This window comes from Gambusia affinis, linkage group LG20 (genome assembly GCF_019740435.1).
Source record: "Gambusia affinis linkage group LG20, SWU_Gaff_1.0, whole genome shotgun sequence".
NCBI lineage: Eukaryota > Metazoa > Chordata > Actinopteri > Cyprinodontiformes > Poeciliidae > Gambusia > Gambusia affinis.
This window is the reverse complement of record NC_057887.1, coordinates 11560352-11585864: the sequence shown is the minus strand read 5'-3', so window position 1 is coordinate 11585864 and position 25513 is coordinate 11560352. Positions and strand designations below refer to the sequence as shown.

Sequence of the window (25513 nt, the reverse complement as noted above, 5' to 3'; positions counted from 1 at the left end):
GATGAGGAAACTTAAAAAAATAATCATTGGTGTATCCAACTTATTTTCCTCACTGAATAAAAAAAAGCAAACCAGCCAAGACATGGTGTTACTCTTTAACTGACTTCAATGCAAACAGAGCATTAATCCAGAGAAGTGAACTATTTGTTGCACACTCCAAAAAAGCTGACCTTCAAGGATGTTTTGCCAGAAGAAAAATATTGTTCCATACAATAATCATGTTGTAGGTGACACAGCAAACACATAAAGAATGATGAACTAGTCAGAGGGGCCCAAAACTTTGTCTTTGGTCTTGCAAAATAACTGTGGCAGAAAACTAGCACTGAAAATACCACCTCCATGGTAGAACATATGGTGGCTTCATTATCATGCAAAGGGAAAGCTTGTTGTCAGGAGGGACAGTGAAGCTGGAGTCAAATATATAAATAATAAAAGCAGAATGGTTAGAGGTTATAAAGGTTCATCCTCCAGTAGGACAACAACCTAAAACATACAGCATCTCTAAATTAATGATTCCAAATTATACAAAAAGAACATTTCTGTCTGTCTGCAAAGTAATTTAAAGGATTTTCATTAGTGTTATTAAACTCAGAGTACAAGTGACTGAAAGGCTACAACAACACATGGCTCGTATGCAACTTAATTAAATTCCCCTCCTAACGTTTCACAGTCAGTAACAAAGTGATGCATTTGGGGAGGGGAGAGGGACAGTGGTGCTGTCAATGCCTGATATATGACCAGGCTGTCAGGCAAAGCGAGACAGTGTCCACCCGCCTATGAAGACCGCTTCTGTAATCAACACTGCAATCAAGTGTTAAAGGCGGTCAGAAGCTGCATCAGGAATCTGAAAGCCACACAGGCACAGTATAATACTCCAATTCAAATACATCACACAGTGAAAATTTGACATTAACCTTCTGTCTGCCTTTGATTTGTCGAGACTTGTCTTTGCCAACTGATACTTTTATTTGACACAGGCTGAGAGGATGACACTGGAAAGATATTGAGTGATTACGGAAATCAATATGAACCTGACTTGCCATCGAGGATGCGTGGCTTTTAAACTCACAGAAGTGGGTGTAAATTTGGACAACAACTGTTCAAAGCTGTTAAGATTGTCATATGAATGAATATGACATGAAGGGCACAAACCACAGCCTACATGGGACTTAAAGTGTACAAAAGAAAGTAATTATGGGGGGAAAAAAAACCTAAATAGCAAGACAGTATAATCTCAGCACCTTAACTTTTTAGGAGTTTGTTTAAGCTAAGAGACCACATTCTAAACGACAAGTGTAAAATCTGATTTCACACTTGTCATTGAGGGCTTTCCAAAAACTTAATGTCAGTATGTTTTAGTCATTCATACCAAAAGCAGGCCTGGTGTGTCTGGGATCATTCTTCTGTTAGAATATTCAGTCGGGTCCGAGTTTTTTTTTCTTATTAAATCTTTCATATGAGAGCATATGGAATATTGCATTAGTATGAATATTTACATTGCTTTCACATTTTTTGACTTTTTGTTTCAAAAAGATTGGAAATTAGGGATGTGGGATGTGGAAAGTATCTCTCAGCAACTTTAGAGAGAAATACAGTTTTTTCATTGTATAATCTCCTGTACAACATTTATCCAACATTCAGTTGGTGGTTCAGGGTTGAGCCATCTCCTCTTGAGGAACCTTTTCATTGAAAGTTTTTCACCATCAGTTATGTCCATGATTTATCAAAGCTGTTGATTTGAGGTGAAGCTAAGAACTAGGAGGTTGTCTTCCAGCTTTGTTATTCTATCGAGTTTGTGCAATGCACCAGTTGTTCTGACAGCAAAACAACCCAACAGACTCATGCTGTCAAAACGTGATTCTGATCATTGTAGACACAAACAGTTCAATGTTTGTCTCATCTTTGTTCCTAATCATAGTTTTGAAATCTCATTAACTTATTACAAGCTAGAAATTAGAAAAACAAAATGTTTTGTTGGATAATTTACACAATGAGCGTTAGGGAGCTTACCGTTTCAAGATGTAATATTTTAATGGATCATGTACTTGAAGTGGTAAATAAATCAATGGATCAGACAATGCTGACTCTGTCCATCAATGATATTCAACCACCACAAAGCAATACTGGATCTGAGAACGGATGCTGTCTGTTTCCCGGCCTGGCTCCACCAGGCTCAACCCCGCCATGAGGAATCCTAATGCGAGGAAACCTTCACCCACCACTGACTCAATAAACATGGCTTTTTAGCAGCGCTCACTTTAATATTCCTAGCATCATTGCCTTCTGCATTTTGAATGACAGCTGACAAAGTAAGCTCATCAAAGCCCTCTCCAGGTGGTGGTACTAAGTGGTGTGAAAACCGGCTGAAGGCGCCTCATCAAAAGGCATTCACCTGAGACCGGCAATAGCAGCTGCTGATGAGGTGTTTTTCTGGCAGACAGTGTTATTGAGACATTCTGTTCTGTTCACAGATGAGCTAACAGCCTCTCGGGACCAGGCAGGAAGGAAGGGATGCCTGCAGCACCGGAGCTAGAAGGAGGAACCGAGTCCCAGCATAACGACAGGGGTGACTCCGGTGTGCCACAACAAGCTGCTGCCGACTGCAGAGCGACATGGAGGAAACAACTCCCCACCAACTTCAACGCGTTTACGCAACCATATGCTACAAACGACGCTGCTCTCTAGAAGGAAAAGTGAGACGCACATCAGTAGGAGCAAGCACCATTAGCCGCCCACAGCTTGTGCTTAGACACACACTCACACACACACAAGCTTCAACAGACATATACATACACACGCTGAAAGACAATTGAATGCTCACCCACGCTGACGCATGAAACAGACCAGCTCGCCACAAAAAAAAAAAAAAACACTTACATTATCACACTCTGGTTGATTCACAGGCCCTCAAGCCCACACTGTGATTAGTTCAGCCCTTTGACAGATGCATCAATTCACGAAGCAAAATTACTTTTCTCACTCTCCTCCCATTAGCCCCAAGTCTGCACAAGCGTCACTCGAACCGGCGGTCAGCACAGATGCTCCAGCTGTGAGCTAAGACAGCAGACAGACTGGCTGAGCAAAGGTGGAGCAGCAGGTGAAAGAGGGGCTGGTGCACAGTGAGGGAGGGGAGACGGGAGGGCAGGGAGAGAGGGGGGGATTCGCAGGCACATATGGAGGAATGAATCAAGCCAAGGAGGGTGTGGCCGGGCTCACCATTTTCAAACCAGACCTCGCATTCCTGAAGGCTCGAATACGGCACCAGGTCCCCTCCTTCCAGAGGCACGAGCAATCCTTCCTCCCCGAGCGATGACCAGTTCATCAAAAACGGAGGGGAGAAATGATGGAAGAGATCGGGAGGAGTAAAAAAAAAAAAAAGCAGCTGCTGTGAGGCAGCGTGGAGTCTGAGTAGAAGGGGGAGAGGAAGCTCTCCCTCTCGCTTCCACTTGTCTCCCCTCTGAAGAAATCTCCACAGGTTTCAGTGGCGATGCTGCCCGCTCAGCTCAGGCGCAGGAAATGATACGGAGCCGGGGAGCTTTGGCAGTGACTGGAGGAGCGAGAGGAGGAGGAGGAGGAGGAGGGAAGGAAGAAAGGATGAGGAGAAAGGAAAAGTGCAGCAGTCACCGTGCCAGTGGGGAAAGAGGGAGGCATGGAGGTGACAACTCCGCTAGTGGAGCATGTACCAAAGCTGTCAAGTGACAAAAATCTTCACAACTGCTAAACAAATCTGAGGTCAAAAAAAAAAGAAAGAAAAACAACAAGTGAAATTTCCTGCATTTTTAGAGAAAGGTGAGCTCCCCGTTTGGCTGTGTGACTGCATTAGCGCTCACTGTGTTATGTATGGATGTGAGAGGTGCACTCTCTCTACAGGAGCAGGAGCTCAGGTCTCCAGCAGATGAATGGTGCAGTGCTGCTGTTCTCATAGCAACCACAGAGCAAAAAGGAGGGGGAGGAGAAGGGTGGGTGCTGAGGCAGGGAAGAAAATGGCATAAAAAAAAAAGGGGGAGGGCATTATTAAAGGGACACGGTTTTCTTGTTCAGGAACGGAGCTTTGGGGACAGATCGGATCAGGGGCAGAAAAAAACAAAACAAAAAAACCAAAACAAGAACGAAGGATTTCAATACACCCACTCGAGCTTCCTTTTTGGGCTCCAACATCTTCTCTGTCCTTGTTTCACCCTTGAAAGTCTATTTGCACAGCTGCAGCCATGTTTTATGGCTACTTAGAGGTTCAAATCTTCTGGGGGAGGCCACTTTATTGAGCACTGCCCTCGCTTTTGTTGAAAGTTAACACCGGTAAGGCTGTGTGGCTGCAGTTCTGTTTTATTAATCTCATTTAGTGACAGTTATTCCCCCAGAGTGACATCTTCAGAACCCTGAAAATGTTACCAACAAGCCTTAAAGAGGTGCCACAGTTAAAGGTCAAGCTCCAACAATGTACCACTAATTAAATACAATGCAACTGAGACTCACAGGAGCACGTGAGGAACACAGTATGCAACCCATTTCACTACGACAGGCATCTTCAACTTAACTATTAGAAACAATGTAAACTGAGAAATCAGCAATATCGATCAGTCAAATCAGAAAGTTTGACTTATTCGGCTTTTTTTTTTTTTTAAATAGTTATAATAATAGAAACAATAAACACTATTATCTTTGTGTTGGCCATCTATGTCACTCTGCTTTACTTGTAAGATAACCTTACAGAAAACTACAACAGTAACTAATTCACTGTTCAGTTTTAGACTACATGTTTGAAATTATTGCATGTTTGAACTTATTGCTTATTGATTAAAAAAATCTATACACAGAAGGAAATAAAGAAAATCCATGTAGAGGGAGAACTTGAAGGAATCTAACTCTAGCATGAACATAGTGCAACATATCTACATTTTCAGAATCAAGATTTGTTTGGTGTTGAATAAAGAATCAACGTATTGCAACAGTTGACATTTGTGTTGCCGTCATATCGAGAATCAGAAACAGGGCATCTAATCTTCATGTATTCTCAAATGTAAAATCAGATCTAAGAATTCTATGTCATAAATAAAAGGTAAGAGCAATTTTGCTAAGCAGCAAACGCCAAGTTGAGTTCAAACTGCCAAATAAAAAAAAAACATTTATTCATAAGGATTTAAATCATAAATTAATCGGTCTGAGACCAAAATTACAATAAAGACAAGGGATTGTACAAACCTAAAGTGCATAGACAAACATTTTTCATATTTTATTATTTTATTCTCAACTGAAGTAACTGGCTAATGAATAAAAATATATACTTTAAAATATTTGACGTTGATTTGTTTATACTTTAACAGACAACTCACAGCTGAAACAAACAGATGTTCCAGTATGGTGGATTCATAATTCCATCACTTGTGCTGTAAATCTAAAACAAAGAAGTCTGCGGTGCCTTTTAGATAAAACAAAAAGGTCCTTCAACATTTTAAGGATAGTAAAATAAAAGTGATATTTGCATTTCAGGGCATTTTATCTTTCAACTGTTCAGATTGTCTAGTGTCTACAGCCTAAGTGTTTTATCGCCGGTTTTATACAGTTACTCCTGAGGGCATCCTACTTAGATTTCACTTCTGTTTCCTCTTAACCTTGCTACAATGGAGCTGCAAATGTCACATTTTCTTTCAGCGGAACAAATGATTCTACAGTGGCAGTCACTGTCAAAAGAGGGAAATAATGTCAATAATTGAAGAGCGATTTTCTCGAGGTGCGGCGCTGGCCTAAGGAGGCGTGGAGATGGAGATTTCAAAAATGTCTATGTCCATTGCAAAAATGTCGCAGAGGACACAAATGCCTCCTAAAACACGAGACTGGCCAGGGACGCAGGGAGAGAGCGATGTGTCCCAGATGTCAGGGTTTGTGTCAAAAATACATTGTGTGGGGAAAGATCATAACATCCTCTGACATAGTATACTGCTGGATGGATTTAGAGAATATTCAGAGTAAGAGAAAGTCGGAACAATGATACAGAGACCTTTGCACATTTAGAGTCATATTCAGTCATATTATATTCAAATGTCAGTACAAAATGTTTTGACCTGTACGTACTAACTACAAATGGTTTCAAATGAAATTTTTCTGTCTAATTGAGGGGTCAAATATATATACATTTCAACAATGCAGGACATGTTTTATGTTTAAAAGGTGAAGAGGGTTGACTCTCTAAATGAAACTCGCTTCTTAGAGAACATAATAGGGTTCATCTCAAGGTTCTCAACACCATAAGCATGGTCATATGACTCATTAAGATATCATCAATTCCTAACATTACTTTACACGCCGACCAAGGTTCTGGCCTTTTGCTCTTGTTGTTTATCCTTTGCATAGACACAACAGATGCTGAACTTCAGACACAATCCTAGAAGCTTCCTCGATGCACACAAGTGCTCCTTAATCATCAAGCCCAGTGCTGGAATGAATTACCTATTTTTATTCTTTGGCATTTGACTCAAATAGAGTTTGAGTTTCTTTTACCATGACAGGTATGGAGTATATTTGTATTTTTGTTTTAACCTTACTTTTAAATATATTTTTTTCTTGATCTTGTTGTTATCTTGCTGTATTTCATTGAATTGTACAGCACTTTGGTCAACATCTGTTGTTTTAATGTGCTATAAAAATAAATCAACATTAATTAGGGGGGAAAAGGACCTAACAGCCACAGAGCAAACACAAAGTTTTGCATGCGCTCTATAAACATGTGAAACCATTGTACTAAAAGCCAAGAGTTTAAGCAGAAGAACAGCAGTAAAACCTTCTACTCCCGACTACATTAGGTGAAAACATCTATCAAGACACCTGGACAAGGGTCACTGTGGCTTAGAAGTAAGTGAGCCGAGTGATACATGGCTAGAGGACTCTCAAGCACCTCAGAGATAATTTCATCTCCAGCTATATTATGCAAGTACTATGTTATCCACACATTCAGTCCATGTTTATATGTATAAAAGGGGGTGTAACTACATTGCAGTAATGTGATCATCAAAACATTCTGCTGAGGGAACGCTCTTACACCGCAACCCCCCTTCCCCCTCCAAAAAATATCTGTTTGCAGTTAGTTTACCCACAACATATGATTTGGCCTTTCAAGTCACTTCAACTTAATCCACACATACGGTAGACGAAATGGAAGTCAAAATAATTGTACAATTGAAACTACAGCTGCAGCTTTAAAACTCTAGTTCATTTGGCTCAGACATAATGAAAGAAAAACAGGCAGCGCTAAAGCTAATCATTGCATAGAACAACACAGGAGGAACATCTAGAGGTCCATATTTGATTAAAAGGATTTTCAGCCATTTTGTGCTGATGGAAGACAAAAATCTACTGTAAAAGTACATTATGAACCTTTTCTTCACAAATTACTACAATCAAAGGAATTTTTGTGTGAAAAAGATTACTGAAAATCAATGTAAAAGCTAATTTATGCACTAATATGTTAGAAATATAGATCTTTTATTATCTAGTATTTATGAAGATGATACTCATTTATGTGGTCTTTCCAGGTACAGTAAACAACATTTTCTCCAAAAACTAGGACTCTGAAAGATAACGGGCTTGTTTACATGTGATTTTTTTTTTATCTGCACACAGGAATATAAGTCTTTAAAAAGATTTTAGAGCAAACTTTTCTGTCATCTCCCTTTGGAAAATCCAAAATAGCACCAATTAAAGCTACTGACTCAAAGATGTAGCATTCATCAGAAGTAAATAATTTACCCTAGTTCACTGTTCTGCAGGACCACCCACATAGTGATCAGATCTGACTCAGCAGTACTGTACACTGTGCTCTGTTAATCCTGACCCTTCTGACGAATATTTGGATGCCCACATCAGTGAAAACCAGGTTCTTGCCACGGTAAATATTACTCTGTGACTCAGACAACATACTTCTTTAAAAATTCAAAACATAGACTTTAAATTTCCAACACACAACTGGCAAAACTGCAAATTAAAAGTATGAGAAATATTGATCATAGCTTTGGTCTGGTTCTAATGCAGTTTTTTCCCACACTTTTACATGAAAATCCACGGGGAGACTGTAATTGTATTGATTGCAACCATTAATTAGAGAGGAGCAGTGAAATCTGCAGATAGACATAGAAATAATTCCCTTTAAATGTTTGAGAGTGGAACAGAGCCAATCAATCATCTGGGGAGATAATCTCTGGTGAGCCCGACACTTGACTGGGAACAAATAAGTAATCAGTGATTACAGCTTATAACAATCAGGCGGTGAGATATCACTGCGAGAACAAGGCACTCATTTATATTAGACAACACTGGATAAAAAAAATAAAAAACATTAAGAACTGGTATAATATGAAACATGCAACAATGCAAATGTGTATGTATTGCATAGGAAAACATACAGGACATTTATTGTCTCTAATCCATTTCATCAGCAGATCTTTGGAAACAATTAAAAAAGTGTAGCCACTGCACAGTCCAGAAAGGTTTCCAGTAATTGCTGACTTACTTAGTATCTTCCAGACAGCAGGAAATTATATTATGGCTAAATAGAGTGTGATTATAGTTCTTCACAGATGATTCACTATTACAACATTTAGAGTCTTCTGTGGTGGAAAAAAATATTCCATTACTATGACCCATAATACCCAGTGCAAACCAAGAATACTCATTTCACTTCTCTCCAGTGTTTTTGAAGAGATGTACTGCTGTTTTAATGCGAGAAAAATACATTGTGTCAAAGTTTTCAACCACAATTAATTTATTTCCAAATAAAGAGCCAGATTTCTTTAAAAGACTCATGCCAGTTTTGAAAAACTTTTTCAGTGCTGTTTTTGGGCCTTTAACTGCTTTGGATCTAGTTTTCTGATTTTGTGCCTAACAATGGCAAACATTGTGCTCCGTGCAATTGAAAACAGAGATGTATGCATATACATATACATATATGTATGTATAGATATACATAATTGGTACTGTAAACGATGAGTTTAAATAACAGCAGAATAATACGCATATTCTCATGAGAATATAAGTATTTTAGCAATATGTTTTGTTGTATTTGTTTTATAGTGAGACTTTTATTTTAGCTGTATTATAACTGTGGAACTTTTTCCACAAGCTAGAGACTTTAAAGGGCTCTTTGCCTGATCCCCTTTATTAACCCTCCAGGAAACAGGCAAAACACAAAGATTAGAGTGGGATCAATTACCCGTAAAACAGCAAAGAGAGGGAAGAAGTACTACTAATGTCATCCTGATCATTCAGAGTGGGGCATGGAGTGCTTCTGATTGGTCAAGTGATCTCACCACCTTATTTCTCCCTAGGTTGTCTCACTTTTAGTCTCAGCAGCCACTCCTAAAATCTGTTAACCTCAAGCTGAATCACAGGAACAGTTGCTGCTGAAAATAAACACAACATTAAAATGCTGTTATTCGTGATCGTTCTGGACGCTATGGTGAGGGTGCAGTGAGTAATCTGCCATCTCTGACCATCTCACAGCTCTGGGATATAAACAAAATGTGACACGACCGGATTTTCAGCGAGGCAGACTTCTGTATTTTAGATTAGTGTGCTGCAATGACAACCCAAGCAAGATGGTTACTGCAGAGGGAGTCCGCAGGATAGACTACCGCAATGTCAACTTCTGTCATGACTAGTATGGTGAATATAATCCTTAAAAACATTTTATTACAATTGTCAAAACTAAAGCTATTGAGTAAATTTTTTTTCTGTGCTTTGAATGCACAATGTATGCGTTGATCTAGAGAATAAGATGTTGTGGTGAGAAATCCAAAAATCACCTCAGAACAAAAGCATGAGACCAAGTGAAGATGCTGACTGGTGTTGGTCAAAGGGTGCTAGCCATCCCTCCATGGCCACTCAGAGAGGAAGACGCCATGACTCCAAAAGCAACATAAAATGCCAGTTTAGAACTTTGAAATGCACTCCGAGGCAAAGGTATTAATTTTTGAAGACATGTTGTGTGGTGTTATCCTAAATTTTAAAGGACTCTCTTTTAAACCTTCAAGATGACGTATATCATCCCAAATATGAAGTATGTGGGTGGTAGCAACATAATTTCAGGGTGTTTGAAGAGGGGCGGCTACAGAAATTAACAGAGTAAATGCAAACACAAGCAAAGAGACAATTTAGAGGTCACTCAAAAAGTTTAAGTTTAGGCAAAAATAAGTCTTTTAAACCCTATAAAAATTGAAGAGAAGACAAGAAGCAACGCAGCCTATGAAAGCTTAGTTCAGTAAACCCAGTTTTGTTGAGAGAAAGGGGCAAAAAGTCCAGTAAATTGTTGTGAGTAGCTTGTGAAATAAAACCTGAAAGTCATACAGCTTAAAATAAAATTCTACTGGATACAAAATAAACGTATGTAAATTGTTGACTCTATAGAAAGTATTAGAAAATATCTATTAGTTTTCAGAGATTTAGGAAACAGTAATAATTCTGATTCTTTTTAACCTAAAAAGGGTGTGCCATTTTTAGGATTAAAAACCTTAAGATGTGTGTTTTTTGTTTTTTTTTACTTGTGGTACTTAATACAAGGACCTTTTTTGTTTTTTGTTTTCTTGAAAAATACCACAAAGACAACTGGAGAGAAAGACCAAAATCAACAGAAATGGTGAAATATAAATAAAAACTCTGTTTCATACCAGCCTTAAGAATCAGTTCCACAAGTTGACCCTTCAAGCATCTGAAGCCCCTCTCAAGAGTCGTCACACCACTAGAGGGGATTAAATCAGAAACTCAATGATTCTCCTAAAAGGTCAGTGCCTTCATTGCATTTTTATTCAGAGCCTTGAATAGTAAGTCCTCAACAGTCCACCGCGCCGCCTCCCTGCAGCCAATCAGAAGCTGCGTAGAGAAGAAGTCACTGATGGGCTGCGGTGTGTTGGGGAGCCACTGTGTATGATCCTTCAGCCCCACTGCAGTTCGCTCTCAGGTGCATTGCTCTGCCATCACTGCTCCTCTCACCTCTGCCATGGGAGGTGTTCCAGCATGTGACGCCAGCATTACACTAAGACTGATGCCGTCGAGCTGTGCCAGATATGGCGCTGAGTTGAATTAATTAAAGGATGACAAAGCTGAGGTGTTTGAGCCCGAGAGCAAGCTGGTGTTCAATGCCACTCGAGAGCAGACGGGTCTTTGAGGACTTGAAGGACGGCGGGCACCAGGAGGCAAGTTGTCATTTGGTCAAATGCGGTGAAGGAAGAGCTGATTCACCTTTAACTGCTGTACAGACCCTATGGACGTCATAGGGTCCTTTAGCTGAAGAATAACATTGATTTAGTTATGTATGCAATGAATGAAACATGATTTTTTTTTATCTGACTTTCTTAATTAAACAAAAAATAGTGATGTTACAAACACATCAATATAGAAGTCTCAAAAAGTTTAAAGCTGCTTAAATCTTAAACGCTTAGTTCCAGGCAGCTAGATTTTCTAGTGATATTCTGATTGTAGCAAACGCCGCCCACAGAAGATGACATTTTGACTTATTGTTATACGTGAACATGGAGTCATCTCCAACATTCTGCTGTCATGCAGTGCATGGAAACGTAAAGACCTTGATGGGGTTTTAAAAGCTTCCAGCTGGAGTCTGGAGTCCCTCTGAGTCACCCACACAGACTATGTTTGCTTTCTGATTAGGAGAGCTAGACAGTTGAATCATTTGATTATTTTTGTTGCCTTAATTATTAATATTGATTTAAGGCTTCAGATGTTGATAAAGCTACTATAAGATTTCTCAACTGTAAGATGTTTGAATGTTGAGAGCTTGAGGACCTTAGAGGATCTACATTTCGACAAATGCAACTCATTTGGACAATGACAGATTGGAAAAGCACATCCTAGACTGATTAGCCTCAATTCTTGCTGCTACAATCAACTTGTAGAGTCAGAAACTAATGTTAAAAGCATGAATGCATCCTGCCTTGTGTCAATCATTTAGGCTGTTGGTGGTAGCGTAATGATGTGGGGCACACCTAGGTCCCCTAGGAACCAGTTAGGTATTATTTTATCCCCTTAGTCCAACCAGGTGTTCCTACTGACAGTGCCTCTCCTGTTATGATCACAGTATACCATATGGCTACGTCCAGCAGGATAATGCACCATTTCACAAAACTCAAAAGCTTCAAAGCTTTTACGAACATAAAAATGAGTTAATTGTACTCCAAGAGCCTCCACAGTCAACAGATCTCAATCTAATAGAACAACTTTTGGATGTGAGGAGGATGTAATACAGTTGTTCAGCTGAAAAATGTGTAGTTTTCACTCTAATATGAAGCAACACTTTTGATAAATGTGTACAATCCCTTCGTGAATCAGCTAAGAATTAAGCTGAAAGAGGTTTCTAATTAATTACCAGAATAATGTACCTAATAAAGTGGCCAGTGCTTGTGACACACACACACACACACACACACACACACACACACACACACACACACACACACAACTGTTCCATAGAAAGAATTTCCACAAAATAAGCAAGTTTTTGGCTGTTTACAAGTATGAATTTACTTATTATCTCTTATTGAATTCAAATAGCTTAAAATTGCAAAAATACCTTTAAGGCAAGTTCAAAGTAAAACAGAAAGCACTAAAATATGTTTATGTTTCCTTTAAGAATATACATGTAGACCAAATAAGTATAGAGATGAAGAACAAAATCATAACAGTGGAAACATAAGGTCAGTTTTAAGATATCAGAAATCGTCAAATCCTACTATGAAACTTAAAAACGAAAAGCGGCCCCCAAGACGAGCTTCACCTGCCTGGTGTAATATCTGAGGCCAGACAATGGCATGTCTGACAGTCCAGCAAAGAGACCTCTCCCTGTGTCGGCCTCAGAAATAAGAATAGAACAAATGAGACAGCACAGCAAATCATTAATCAGGCTATTCTTGGCTGTCAACGACACCGGTACATACACAGGTGTTTATACACACACACACACACACACGCACACACACACCGTGGCTCTGAAAAATTCACTTTTATTCCCACAGATGAAAACAGAACTATGGAGTCAGGCTGCCATGAACCATTACAGACAAGAAAATGAAAACAACCCAGACAAGCCAAGAGAGAGAGAGGGAAAAAAAAAAAAAACAAAACAAGATTTGACCCGCTAACACTTACTTCTTCCGAATTTAAGATCTTTGAGCTCAAACCCTTTAAAAGCAGCTTTTCTTTGAATCTCTGCTTGACTGTTAAAATGAAGAAAAGTGATGCTGCGCTTCCTCTAAACTTGCATGTCCCTTAAGAGACTATAAACCATTCAGTATGATGTCAAAACCACACTCCCTCTGGCATATTGAGAATGATCTAAAAAGGGTGCGAGTCTGGTGCACCCTAGTGGTGACTCCTGAATCAAGCTTCTATAGGCCCACTATGAAAATACAGAGGCATCCAAAAGCATTCCTGAGCTATGAAGGGATTCTGTGTGAAGACAACACAAAGTTGTTTGTAATTGTAAAGTGGAAAGAAGAAAAATGCACGTTTTTAAAATCTTTTCAATTAAAAATCTGAAAACCGTGACAAGAATTATTCAGTCCATTTTACTCTGATCATACTAAATAAGATCATGGTGCAACCAATTGCCTAGACTATTCATAAATAGAGTCAACTTGTGTGTAAATTAACCTCAGAATAAATCAAGTCGTTTGAAGGCCTCAGAAGTTTGTTGGAGAACATTAGTGAACTAAAAGCTTCGCTGATGATGCCTATCTCCAGCGGTCAATGGGCAAGAGGCAGGGTACGTCCTGTACAGGTCATCAGTTCGTTACAGGCCAACACTCAGACAAACAACCATGCACACACACACTCACTCCCAAGGAGAATTTAGAGAGACCAGTTAACCTAACAGTCAAGTTGTTTGGACTGTGGTAAGAAGACAGAGTACCTCTAGAGAACCCATATATGCACAGGGAGAACATGCAAAATATGCAGAAAGACCACAGGCCAGGACTCAAACCAAGCATCTTCTTGCTTCTTTTCTCCTACTTCACAACTATTCAGCATTGACAGAAAAGAAATCGTGGTTGTAACAACAGTAAATATTTGAGGAACTACATGTTTGAGGCTCCGTTGGCACTGGGCGAGGCTTGGCAGTCGATACTTCATTTCATAATGTGAAATCTGATCCGATGTTAGGCTTTAGATGTGCTGTGCTGCCTGGTTGTACCAAACCCACAACGCTCCCTAATATAATAGCAGAACAAACATGACACACTCTCATATTCCAGCTAATGGGGAGGCAGAGCAGAGACAATTTTCCACATTCTCTGAATGTCAGAGATGAGTGTGGAAGGAAACAATTAGTGAGAGGGGATAAAGAAGATGAAGGAGGACAGAGTTGACCGCAGCTTGGAGTCCATCAGCTGTTCTTCACAATGCCAATTAGATTGGGCTTTAGTGATTACAAGAATTGAAAATTGAAGTGTTTACTACAAGCTTTACTATTCTGCTCAGCATTAGTGGGTAAGTGAGTCAGTAAACGTTTACTGCTCATTAACAACACACCCCCTTTTTCCACTCGGACACTTAAAAACTCACAAAATCTGACCTGAATTAGTGTGGTGGGGTCTGTACTCAGACTGGTATGGTTACAAGAGGGGAAAAATAGCATAATGGGACTTTGGAGGAGGACAGTTACAGAAAAGGCATTGAAGACCGAGCTGAACCTAAGTTCAGCTCGTTCATGTTGACTGTAATTGTCCGGCCAGCGGTACCTGTGAGTTTCTTCACCGGCTGCAGCCTGACACCGATGGCCTGGTGGGCGAGCAGTGGGGAGGAAGGCAAAGAGCGCGACACGCCCTCCATGATCCGAATGTGCTGCATGCCCTCGGTCATGGAGAGCGGGGGAATGGCGTAGTCTCCCTCAAAGGCACAGTCGCTGTCTATGCTGCCACCTTCGGAACAGGAGAGGGAGAGATGTTTGTCTTGAATGGAGCATTAAAAATGCATAACGCTGCGATGCTGTTGGGAGAGATGCAGGATCAGTATCTGCTATAAAAACAAAGAAATGTCACAGACACATTCATAGAGATGAAGTTTAACTGAGAATATGCTATTTAATTCGAAAGAAGGTTTTCAGTTTAATCACATGACAAAAAATATAATGGACAAGCAAACAAAATTATGCAATGATGTAAAGAAAGTACACCCTGTTTCACTTTTATGGTTTATTGTATAAGAATATCATCATTTGAATTTTACTAGGTAGCCAAGGTTAATAAGCTTAGGTTTGTTTAAAAAGAAAGAAACGACAGAATACACACTAACTAAAAAAGTTACTTCCAGAAATACACAATCAAATCAAGCCAATACAATCCGACAATATAAACAGAGTTCAAATTCTTTAAATCCACTTTATAATGCAAGCTGGTAAAAAGTTTTAACTCTGCAGCAATTTCTCACAGAATTTCAGAATTTTCAGTTTTTAATATGATTCAGAGTAATATAAAACATTGCTATACATTTCTTTTTTTATATTTTCCATGTTATTAATGTCTACTATTTTATTACTTTTAGATGTCCATGTCATTTTTATGCGATAGCAAGACAAATAAAGGTCACTAAGCTGAAAAAAGCTTCGACTTTTGTATAAGCAGCAGATTTTTTCTCAATGATTAAAACTAATGTTCTGCCAAATCCTTCTAACTCTAGCAGTGCTTCAATTAGCAGTTAATTCTTTTGGGTGTTATCGAGTTGTGTTGATCTTTTTCTCCTCTTTATCTTCAGCAGCTGTATAAAGTGTTTGCTCTTTAAATGGGGTGTTTCACCACTGGATTGTCCCTGGATCCTATCAGTGCATCATCTGTATTGAGTGTAAAGGCTAGCATGACCTAAAAGCAGAAACAGCCCTGCAGGCAACATGTGCAGCTTGCATTCGCTTTTACAAACAACAGCCAATGCAACCTCTAATCTCACTGAAAAACAATACTCCACATTTCATATATAATAAAGGGGCATTTTCTAACCACATGAAATGTGTTTAGAAAGATTTAAAAAAAAAAAGAGCACAGTCATGACCGTGCGACTGTTTCACAGGAAAGCTTTCACAATGAACAGTAATTGCAGGGTATAACCAGCCACTCGCTATCTTTAATCAACTCTGCTCTGCTTCGAAAAGCATAAATTATAACAATTTGGGATTCTTAAAGGATTACACACTCACATTATTCAGTTTTAAAACACCTTCAACAGGAACTATTTTGTGGCTGTAGATCCATGCAGAGAGGCTTGCAAAACTAACTGGTCAAGCTACAGTTTCACATCACGCAGCAGCTGCAACAGTGAGACAAGAAGTCATTATCGAACACCGGTTTGTGACAAGTCCCAGAGGAAGTCTGGGTGGCTGTTAGAAGCGGCTGCTGCGAGAATGAATACACATGTATGAAAACATTTGGTGTGAATATCAAACACACACACACACACACACACACAATCACACACACACGCACACACGTCTCTTTGTGGCTCTGGATTTGCTCCAGTCATTCATTGGGAAAAAAAAAGGGAAAACAACAGCCAAGAGTCGTGGTTACTTCCAAGAGTATGGAAATTGTCCACATGTATGCAGACTCTGCAGGGAAAACCAGAGAGGAAACTTGGTATTTTGGTTGCAATTATCGGTAGTCCAGATCCAACTCAATTCTTTTCCAACCCAACCCCCAAAAATGAAGAAAACTCTCAGTTATTCTATCATCAACCAATTAGTAACCACAAGGCTAAAATATGCAACATGTTACTATAAAGACAACAAAGTCGTAAAAGAGATCTGTCACACTGACAGATAACATTTAGTTCATTTCAGTACCAATGAGATGTTTAAAAGTTTCATCAGCGGAAGCACAAATGGTGTTTAAGTAAGTAAAGATGATGGCAAAAATCATCCTTTTTGATTATTTTTGCCATCATCAAAAATGATCAATTTCCAGGAAGAAATGAAGGAATGGAAAAAAAAATCCTTTTTGGAAAAAATCAATAAAAATGGTGCTTCATAGTGAATCACAAACACTTTCTTTCAAATCTTAAGAAATTAAATGTTACTTATTTCAATGACGATCTTTCAGTAAAAAGAAAACTGATATTTCTTTTACATATTACTTTCCTTTAAAAATTCTCATTACCACCTTGAGGATTTGACTGCAGTTTATGATTCTAATAAACTGCAGACACCTCTCTAACATGGAGCTTGACATTTTAAGGAAGCTATATTATTTTACAGTAAAGTATACAGCACTCGGACAGTTTGATGTTTAGATTATGCAGGGAAAGTATTTTGTTATACGAGTCTCTTAAAAAGAAATGTAATCGGAATTTTGCAAAGACTTGATCATTAGAAATCAGCCACAGAATCTTTAACTGGTGCATCTCTAATTAAGAAAAAGCAAAACACCGGACAAAACATTACATATCATTTCCAAACAAAGTCACACAACCAGTCGGTAAATGAGATATGTTGAACTAGAAAGCTGTAAAGCGTTCTGATCTGGGGCAAAGATTATACAGCTGGAGATAGAGCACCAGTCACACTTCTGCAGTGAAATCTAAAGAATCAAAGAACTGAAGGGCAAAATGACAGTGTTTTATGTTAGACTGGGATGAGAGATGTGCAGGAGGGCCTCTCCAGGCCTTGAAATGAGCACAAAAACACCTACTCATCAAGGTGCTTAGTTCAAAACATGCACAGGAGGAGGGGAGGCAAACAACACAGCATGCTCACAAAATTTCCTGCAAAGCCCAGGCATTTGGGTCTCTGCAATAAACAGCCTGTTTCTCAAGGAAGAAGCTTAGATTTACAGATAGAATTACAGGAACATAAAATTCGTACAGTTCTGTCCCTGTAAGTATAACTTCATTTCCAGCAGTCGTAAACTCTTTTCCTATAAAGCTGAATAAAGTACAACCCACTAAACCAAAACTCAATAGACTCCCTGAGCAAAAAAACATTAAGGGAGTATGAAAAAGAATGGAGAGGAAGAAATAAAGAAGCAAGGACGTGGAAAAAAACCCCATTGTTTACCTTGGCCAATGTGGCTCAGATGAGGGTCCAAACTGGGTGAGCGGGGGTCTCCAAAATCGTCGCTCCCACCATCTGCAGAGGAGGAGCAGACAGAGAAAGACAGGGAGTGAGCACGAGGGTGAGGAAAGCAGGGCGAGGAGGTCCGAGCCAGCAGGAGGGCCACTTCCTCGTCTCCGATCAGCCAGGTGTGTGATTGGAGAACTCCCAGAAGGCTGCTCACGCACAAACTCTCAACACCCTTCCTTCTTGGGCCCAAATGACTCCTGATCGTTGCAAAAGGGGACTGCGGTGCCATGCTCCAGTTTTTCTGGCTCCCCATGTTAAACTTAAAAAAATAAATAAAAAGACAAAAACTAAAGCCTCTTCTGGATAAGAAAACTGCTTAAATTACAGTCGATGTTGCATGCAGCTGTGATGAAGCTACAGTCAAAAAGCTCAATGGGCTTTATGGTTCACTAAAAGAGGATCAGCATTAAAAAAAAGTGGGTGTTTCTCTGGATAGATACACATCAGCGGAATGATGGGTGGATCAATCAGGTCTAACAGAGAAAAGAGGCAAATGAAGCTACAAACGAGAGAGAATCAGTGGATTGTTTCATAATAAATTGTTGAGCAAGAAGGGTAACTTCAGATCACAGGAAAATAATAGAAAAACTGACCAACCACATTTATAATTCCAAAACTAATGATCAGGGTAAAAAGGTCAAAATAAACTCATTGGGAGCAAAGTGCAAATGAAGTAGTTTAGACGGCCGCACACTGTGTTTCAATCACACATCACACCATCAACTCCTAAAACCCAAACAAATGCTTCAGTATTATCTCTGCCTTCACAGATTCACACAACGTTATCCAGCAGCCGCACAGTGGGTTAGATTGGCTCGCTGGTGGAAAGATCAAGCTCGTCGATGAACTGATAGAATAAGCTGTGGGGCATGACTGTGTGAGAACTGGGTCGACCTGACACCGACACCAACTGCAGAGTTACACCGACTCAGTTACCACACATTTCTGAGGTTCAAATTTCACATGTTCGGACTCAAAGTTGAAGAGTTATTAATAATTTTGAGTCCCAGTCCTCACATAGAACACCACTATGATTTTATTTCAGGTGGATGATGGGGGGGATGGATTTAGGAATAATGTTAGTGACAAATATTTTGCATATTCTGTTTCCTTTTCTCCACAACTGTCTTGTATTGGAAGACGTCTAAATCCAACACCAGACTTTTTCAGAGTTTTCCAGATTGAACAAAATTCATGTACCTATCTGCAGATTATTTTTAATATTCGTTTCCCATGACTAATGAGCCAAATTTACTTCTTTGAATGAAAAAGGAAATTACTAACCAAATATTATTATTATTATTATTATTATTATTATATAGTTTTAAAGATACTTGAAGATGTGAAAAGATTTACATGCAGGCTTATTAAAAAGAGAGAGGGAAGTGAACAGAAGGCACCATTAAAATAAACTAAACACTTTGAGGCACATTTGATGAGCAGCCAAAAAAAAAAAACTGAGTCACACTGAAATTTTACATCTGAGGAGGTATTAATAAGTAAATGCCTTCATTTATGAGTGTAAATTTAATCTTATTTAAATTTACACTCATACTGAATTACACCCGAAAAGTTACAATTGCTGCTGGAAATGAAATGCATCCAACCTTTCATGTTACCTCCTACATAGGTTTTGGGAGAGAATAAAACACCTTTTATTACCTGAAATACAAGTTGTTATTATACTTGGTTTAATTTTTATTCACATACATATACTGCTCCTCTCTAATTGTCAGTGATCACTGATCACAGAACAGTGATTACATGTTCTTTAGCACTGAATTTCAATCACTTATCTTCTAGTGTACTTTCCATAAAACATTAACTTTCTGTGCCATAATTTAATATTATTGGTTATTAGTTAACAGTTTCGATTAAATTCTATGTTAATTTCATTTTTTATAGTTTCAACGGTTTCGATTTGGCCAAAAGTTTTCTTTAAGAGCAATATTTGTCATAAAAATATTTCGATTCAATTTCTAATTTCAAAAACATACTTTTTAGAGATATACTGTTCAGAGTTTTGTGTACCAGTTTCTGATCACTGCTGTTTATGTTGCTTTGATCTCCCTGTTGCAGTTTTTCTTTCCAGTTCAGGTTGCTCATTAAAAAACATAATGCAAAATTATATGAGAACATCATTCGGTATAGTTTTTCCAAACCTTTCCGCCTTGAGCATTCATTAATCTTTAATATAAGGAACAGAGGCAACGTAGGAAGCTGTGCAATTGTTGGATTTTTACACATTTTCGAACAAAAATGAAATTATTAATTAAGAAGTTGATATTTTAAACTGCCCTCAGCTTGCGTTATCAATTAGCATGATTAGCAGCAGCCTCTGCTTTCATACAGAATGTATGACTTCAAATTTCCTAAAGGCTACCTTCATTTAAACTACATTCAATGATGGACAGAAGTTACAACCTTAAATTGATAAAACAGCAAGTTTAAAATATTGTGGTGGTGTACAGTATAATACTGAGAGTGCTGCTCTCTCTCCCTCTTAAGCAGCTTGAATGAACCTCAAACACATCTTAACATGGCTAGAAAATGAGACTTTCCTTTTTTAATGTCACTAACTTTTCTAGGTCTGAAGACAATAAAAAAAAAAAAAACTAACTTTTTAAAAAACATTATTTTAAATGCTTTCACCGAAATGCACACTCTTTAAGAAATAGCATGCAAACTTTAAGCATGGCAATTTAATGTTTCTGTTTCTGTACATTTATGCTCTGCCACAGCTAATAAGGGCACACATATCACTGTTTTGGCAGAAGCTCTACAGTTTTTGGCTTGGATGTGAAACAAACCTAACAGTTTGTACTTGTGCAGGAACATCACATATAATTGCAACACGATTGTTTAATCAAAGAAGGGTAAACTCAAACCTTTTGAGATCACCCTGTACTAAACGGATACACACACAACCTGTTCCTGGGTTTCTGTCAGCATCCGAACTAGAAGATGGACTAGTAAAAATAAAGGGGGAAAAAAGATAAACTGGAAGGAACATAAAAAAAAAGCAGCTTAACGGTGAAAGAACCCAGAATTTGTGAGTCCAGAGACTTGCATCCTTTAGCTTAATGAATTCACTCACTGACACCCCCATGACTTAACTGTTTGGTTCAGCACCTCAGCTCTTCTGTGGTTTATTGCCGCTTTAGGATCTTAAAGTTACATTGCCTCCCAAAACAAAACTAGGTCTCAAGGTTTCTCAGCAGGAAGAAAAGCCGTACACTAATTAAAACCCAGTCACTCACCATGTCACGGCCCATTTTTCTTATGCTTCTTCAAAATAACACAAAGTATGCCCACGAGTAGTAATCACTAGAGTCTAAGTAAATTTCATGCATTATTCCTGGTAGCCTTGTTGGTCCTAATGAGCACTTGTAAACATACTACATATAAAAATGGCTGCAATATTTGACAGTAGCCTCCAGGAGATCCCCTTGACCTTTGTATTCACAGACTTACTGATTAAACCGCAAATAAAGAGATTAACATTGTTTAAGTTAAGTCAGCAGAATTAAAAAGAATATTTAATTACACACAGACAAAAGGTTTTTAGGCTTTTTGATTTTGATAATTATGATTTTTCACATACTCCTAAATTAAGCACATTTAAGACTAATGAACGCAAATATTTTGAGACAACAGACGAATGAGTACAAGTCTTGTTTGAAAAATATTTTTTTGCAGTGAGTTGACAGTTTTGTCGAGACAAAATGTAGTTATTGCTCCATGTAATGCTTTTTATTTTGTTCTGCACTGCATTATTCTAATCAAGTTTGTCTTGTGACTTCAAGAATGGATGGCATGGTTGTGAATGCCAGAACAAAATTTTTTGAAAACTGCTGATCTGTTGGGATTTCCTTGCACAAAAACCGCTTGGTTTTTTTGAGAGCGGCAGTTGTGTAGACAAAAATGCCTAAACAGTTAAAGGGGCGTTTGAATACTTTTGTATGGCATTGTGATTAAGTATCATGTTTTCCTTCTTAATTTAATCTGAAGCTGCAGAATAATTTGATATTTTACTGGAAATCACTTTCTTGGACAATAACTATGTTGTTGATTCATATCCATCTGTGTGAAAACATCTGCAGGCCTAAAAACAAACTCTGTCCAGACCAGGTTTAATTTTCTTTATAGCAGCATTAAAATCAGATTCACTGTAAAGTGGAGCACTTTAATGAATCACACTGCGTCGACATCTGCCCAGTTCTAAACTTAGCAGAAGTCTTCATTAGTACGAGCCTCAGTGTGAGCTAACACAGAAATGTCTGCATGGATACAAAAGATAAACACACACACACACATCTTCTGTTGGAGAGCTCGTTAAGAGCCCATTCTTCTTCGCTGCTGTGATCTGGTCCTGATCCACTGCAGGAGAGCGGGTGCGTTTTCACATCCTGCCAATGTGCAACAATAAAAAGCCACTTTCATCCAAATCACTACACATAAACAAGGAGAGAAGCAAAGATCCTAGAATTGAAGAGATAATGGCTACACTAGTTGCATTTTTGGTTTTATGTTGCAGTACACCGAGATATTGATGTTTCTATCTTTTCTGCAGTTATGTGAAAAAATATCTATCAGACATTCAATCTGTAGTGCTCTGCATTACATTTTAGTTCTGCTTTTGGCTCAGATATAAGGATGATTTCAGACCAGCTACGGTTTGGGATCCGCAACTCAGACATTTGTTTTGACTAATTCCTGAGTTAAGTGGTGATTGAAACACAGCAGGATGGCATAATCATGACAATGGAAAAGTTAAAATACAGACTCAGCAGCAATTTTAGGCATTTCTCTAAAATAAGGCAATAAATATTGGTTTTGTAGATAATTTAAAAATGTGTGCCAGAAATGCAATCAGCTTATTCAGGTCTGATACACAATGTTTGTCAAAGTTTTTTGTCTGATTATTTTTTCCCCAAATAGTGTTTGCTTAAGCATTTTATAAACAGGTGATAAACAGCTGAAAAAAATGAGGACCAAGTACTTTTAACATTTAAAGAATAGTGTGTTTTCCATCTGTTTTGTACTCCAAGCAGAAAACTGAAGTAACAATTTCTTCTACAAGTAGCTGTCAGCACAATACTGTTACATTCAGCTACACAAAGACGCTATACCTTTCTGCAGGCTGTTGTGAAGCACGTTTATAGATTTGAGACCTTTTAAGTGTGCTTGTAAATTTGACAGTGATAATCTTATGGGCAAAAATCCAAGCTGTGAATTATAAAGACTGAAAATAAAACGTTTCAATGGCTAAATGTGTGTTTCGATAAAGAAACGAGAGCTCTCTGGAACACACTCGTAAGGAATGTATTGAAAAACTAGTTTGAAAAAACTAATCCCAACCCTTACAACTGCCTAACCTGCTGATTCAAGAAATCGATGATAGGAACTGTCTGACAGCATGAAGTAGGCTGAAAGATTCCGAAAAGCAATACAATGCATGCAACAATCTCATAAAAATCACAAATAAAGTTAAAGTTATTGCCGACTTTCTGTCTGAAAAGAGTTACAAAGCCATTTCGAAGGCTTTTGGACTCTTGCAAGTTACAATGAGAGCCATTATTTTTAAAATGAAAAATATTAACCCTTAACAGGAGCTATTAGCCTACAGAAAATACTATATTAATGACTCATTAACATTGATGGGAGCTCCCAGGTCAAAACCACAGCTGACGAAAGATATCACAAATACCGAATTTACACTCCTAAATCTGTCCAAAAAAAAAACACTGGAAGATTATGATTAAGATTATCAGAGTCTTAGTCAGCCAAAGGTTGGGGCTTCAATCCAACTGAGGTTTTCTGGTATTACCTCCAACTGGCTATTTATACTAATTCAGCCACAAAGTTGGGACAAATTCAATCTCAGCAATGCGAAAGAATCATTCCAAATGATCACAACTGGTTTATGGCAGTTGTTGACACCAAGGGGGCACAACCAGTTATTAAGTTTCAAATAGACGAGTCGTCAAACACATCTTCATGCAACTACAGTACCTCATATCAAACTGAATGTCTGAATTGACTGCATTCATGCTGCACGAAATACACAGATGTTGGCAGGTTTCCCACCTGAGTAAATTGAACTTAGCTATAAGTGGGAACTATAGAATTGTAATTTTCACCAAAAAAAGAATGTTAAATTTGGCATGCTCAAAATAGTACTTTCTTCTATTATGTAGTTTTACTGCATACTGATTGGAGAAAATCCCACATGTCTGACAATCAGTCAAGTCTTAGGCAATTCAGAGTGATCCATACGGATCTGTAAGGCTGAGGGTGTGAAGTGTTTGTCACAGGCTCTATTACCTGCAGTGACAGGCTAAAAGACAATCCTGTCAACTCTTAAGAAGTCTGATGTTGAGGGAGGACAGGCTGCAGTGGATATGAAGGCTCCCAGGAGAGAGAACATAATGTTATGGACCATTGTTGTTGTGAGTCTGTGTGGATGGCATAATGCAAGTGCACAGGCAGCAGTTTCACAAGCTGTTAACTGGATTTAGGACAATGTCTATATCATTTTTGATTAATGTGTGATCTACTCTTTTACAGAACAGAAAATTGGTCAGTCAACATGCATGCAAGCAAAAACAGGGTGCAGTGTGGGTAGTAAGCTGATCTGAAAATTTCTGAGGCCCACATCCTGTTGAAGAGAACAAATCAACAAAATCAACAAAAACAATGTTGAGTGCACAAAATGGGTTTTCACAATCTCATTTTGTGCATCATAGATATAAATCCAATGTAAAAATAAAAAAAAAGAGAGAAAAGTGAACATACTTCCCCTTCAGTTTTTCAAAGTTTGCTCCTAAAGGGTCATAAACAAAGAAATTGTGCTTTCTAATGTACCAGCAGGGCAAATAATGTAGATGAATCATTGTTGCCAAAGCTGTTGCTTCCTTGTAGTGCCAGCAAATTGGTTTACCCGCAGAGAGCAAACTGTAAATCAGTGGCATCTTCCAATTTACCAACCAGCAGCAGATGCAATAAAAGAAGAAATTTCCGTATGCCAGGAAAGCCCAAAGTGTAACAGGGTTATGTCTCTTTGTTCTCTTTTTAAACTGGAGTTTAAAAAAATACAAATACCAGGGCAGAACTTACTGTATTTTTTAAGGATTAAGCTCCATAAAAGCTGCTCCTTTAGTTTTTGTTTTTTTTTTACTTCTCTTTTTTTGCTCTCTTCCAGTTCAAACAACTAAACTAAAATACTTCAGTTGCTTTAAGATTGGTTTAAAGTTGAGTGACTGATAAATTGTTTTTATGTTTTTTTATTTTAACAATTTCAGTTTTGGATAATTAAAAAAACAACCTCTTACTTCACCACAGTTTTGCTGCGTTTTACTTTGTTCAACCTACTCAGTTTGGGTTATGCTTTTATGGGCTATTTAAAATTAT

The 25513-nt window shown here is 38.4% G+C and overlaps 1 protein-coding gene across 9 annotated transcripts in view; it reads right to left on the bottom strand.

Annotated features, from left to right (window-relative positions):
• Positions 1-25513, bottom strand: part of tanc2b (tetratricopeptide repeat, ankyrin repeat and coiled-coil containing 2b) — a 161290-nt gene that overhangs the window by 71853 nt on the left and 63924 nt on the right. For 7 of the 9 annotated variants that reach the window (XM_044103025.1, XM_044103030.1, XM_044103026.1 and 4 more), the window contains 2 exons: positions 18035-18106; positions 14736-14915 (listed from right to left, as the gene is read on the bottom strand). In XM_044103025.1, the coding sequence (XP_043958960.1) occupies positions 14736-14915; positions 18035-18106 (252 nt within the window). Of the gene's footprint in view, positions 1-3216; positions 3761-14735; positions 14916-18034; positions 18107-25513 lie in introns of those variants that run through there. The other 2 variants (XM_044103033.1, XM_044103034.1) reach the window with 2 other exon arrangements.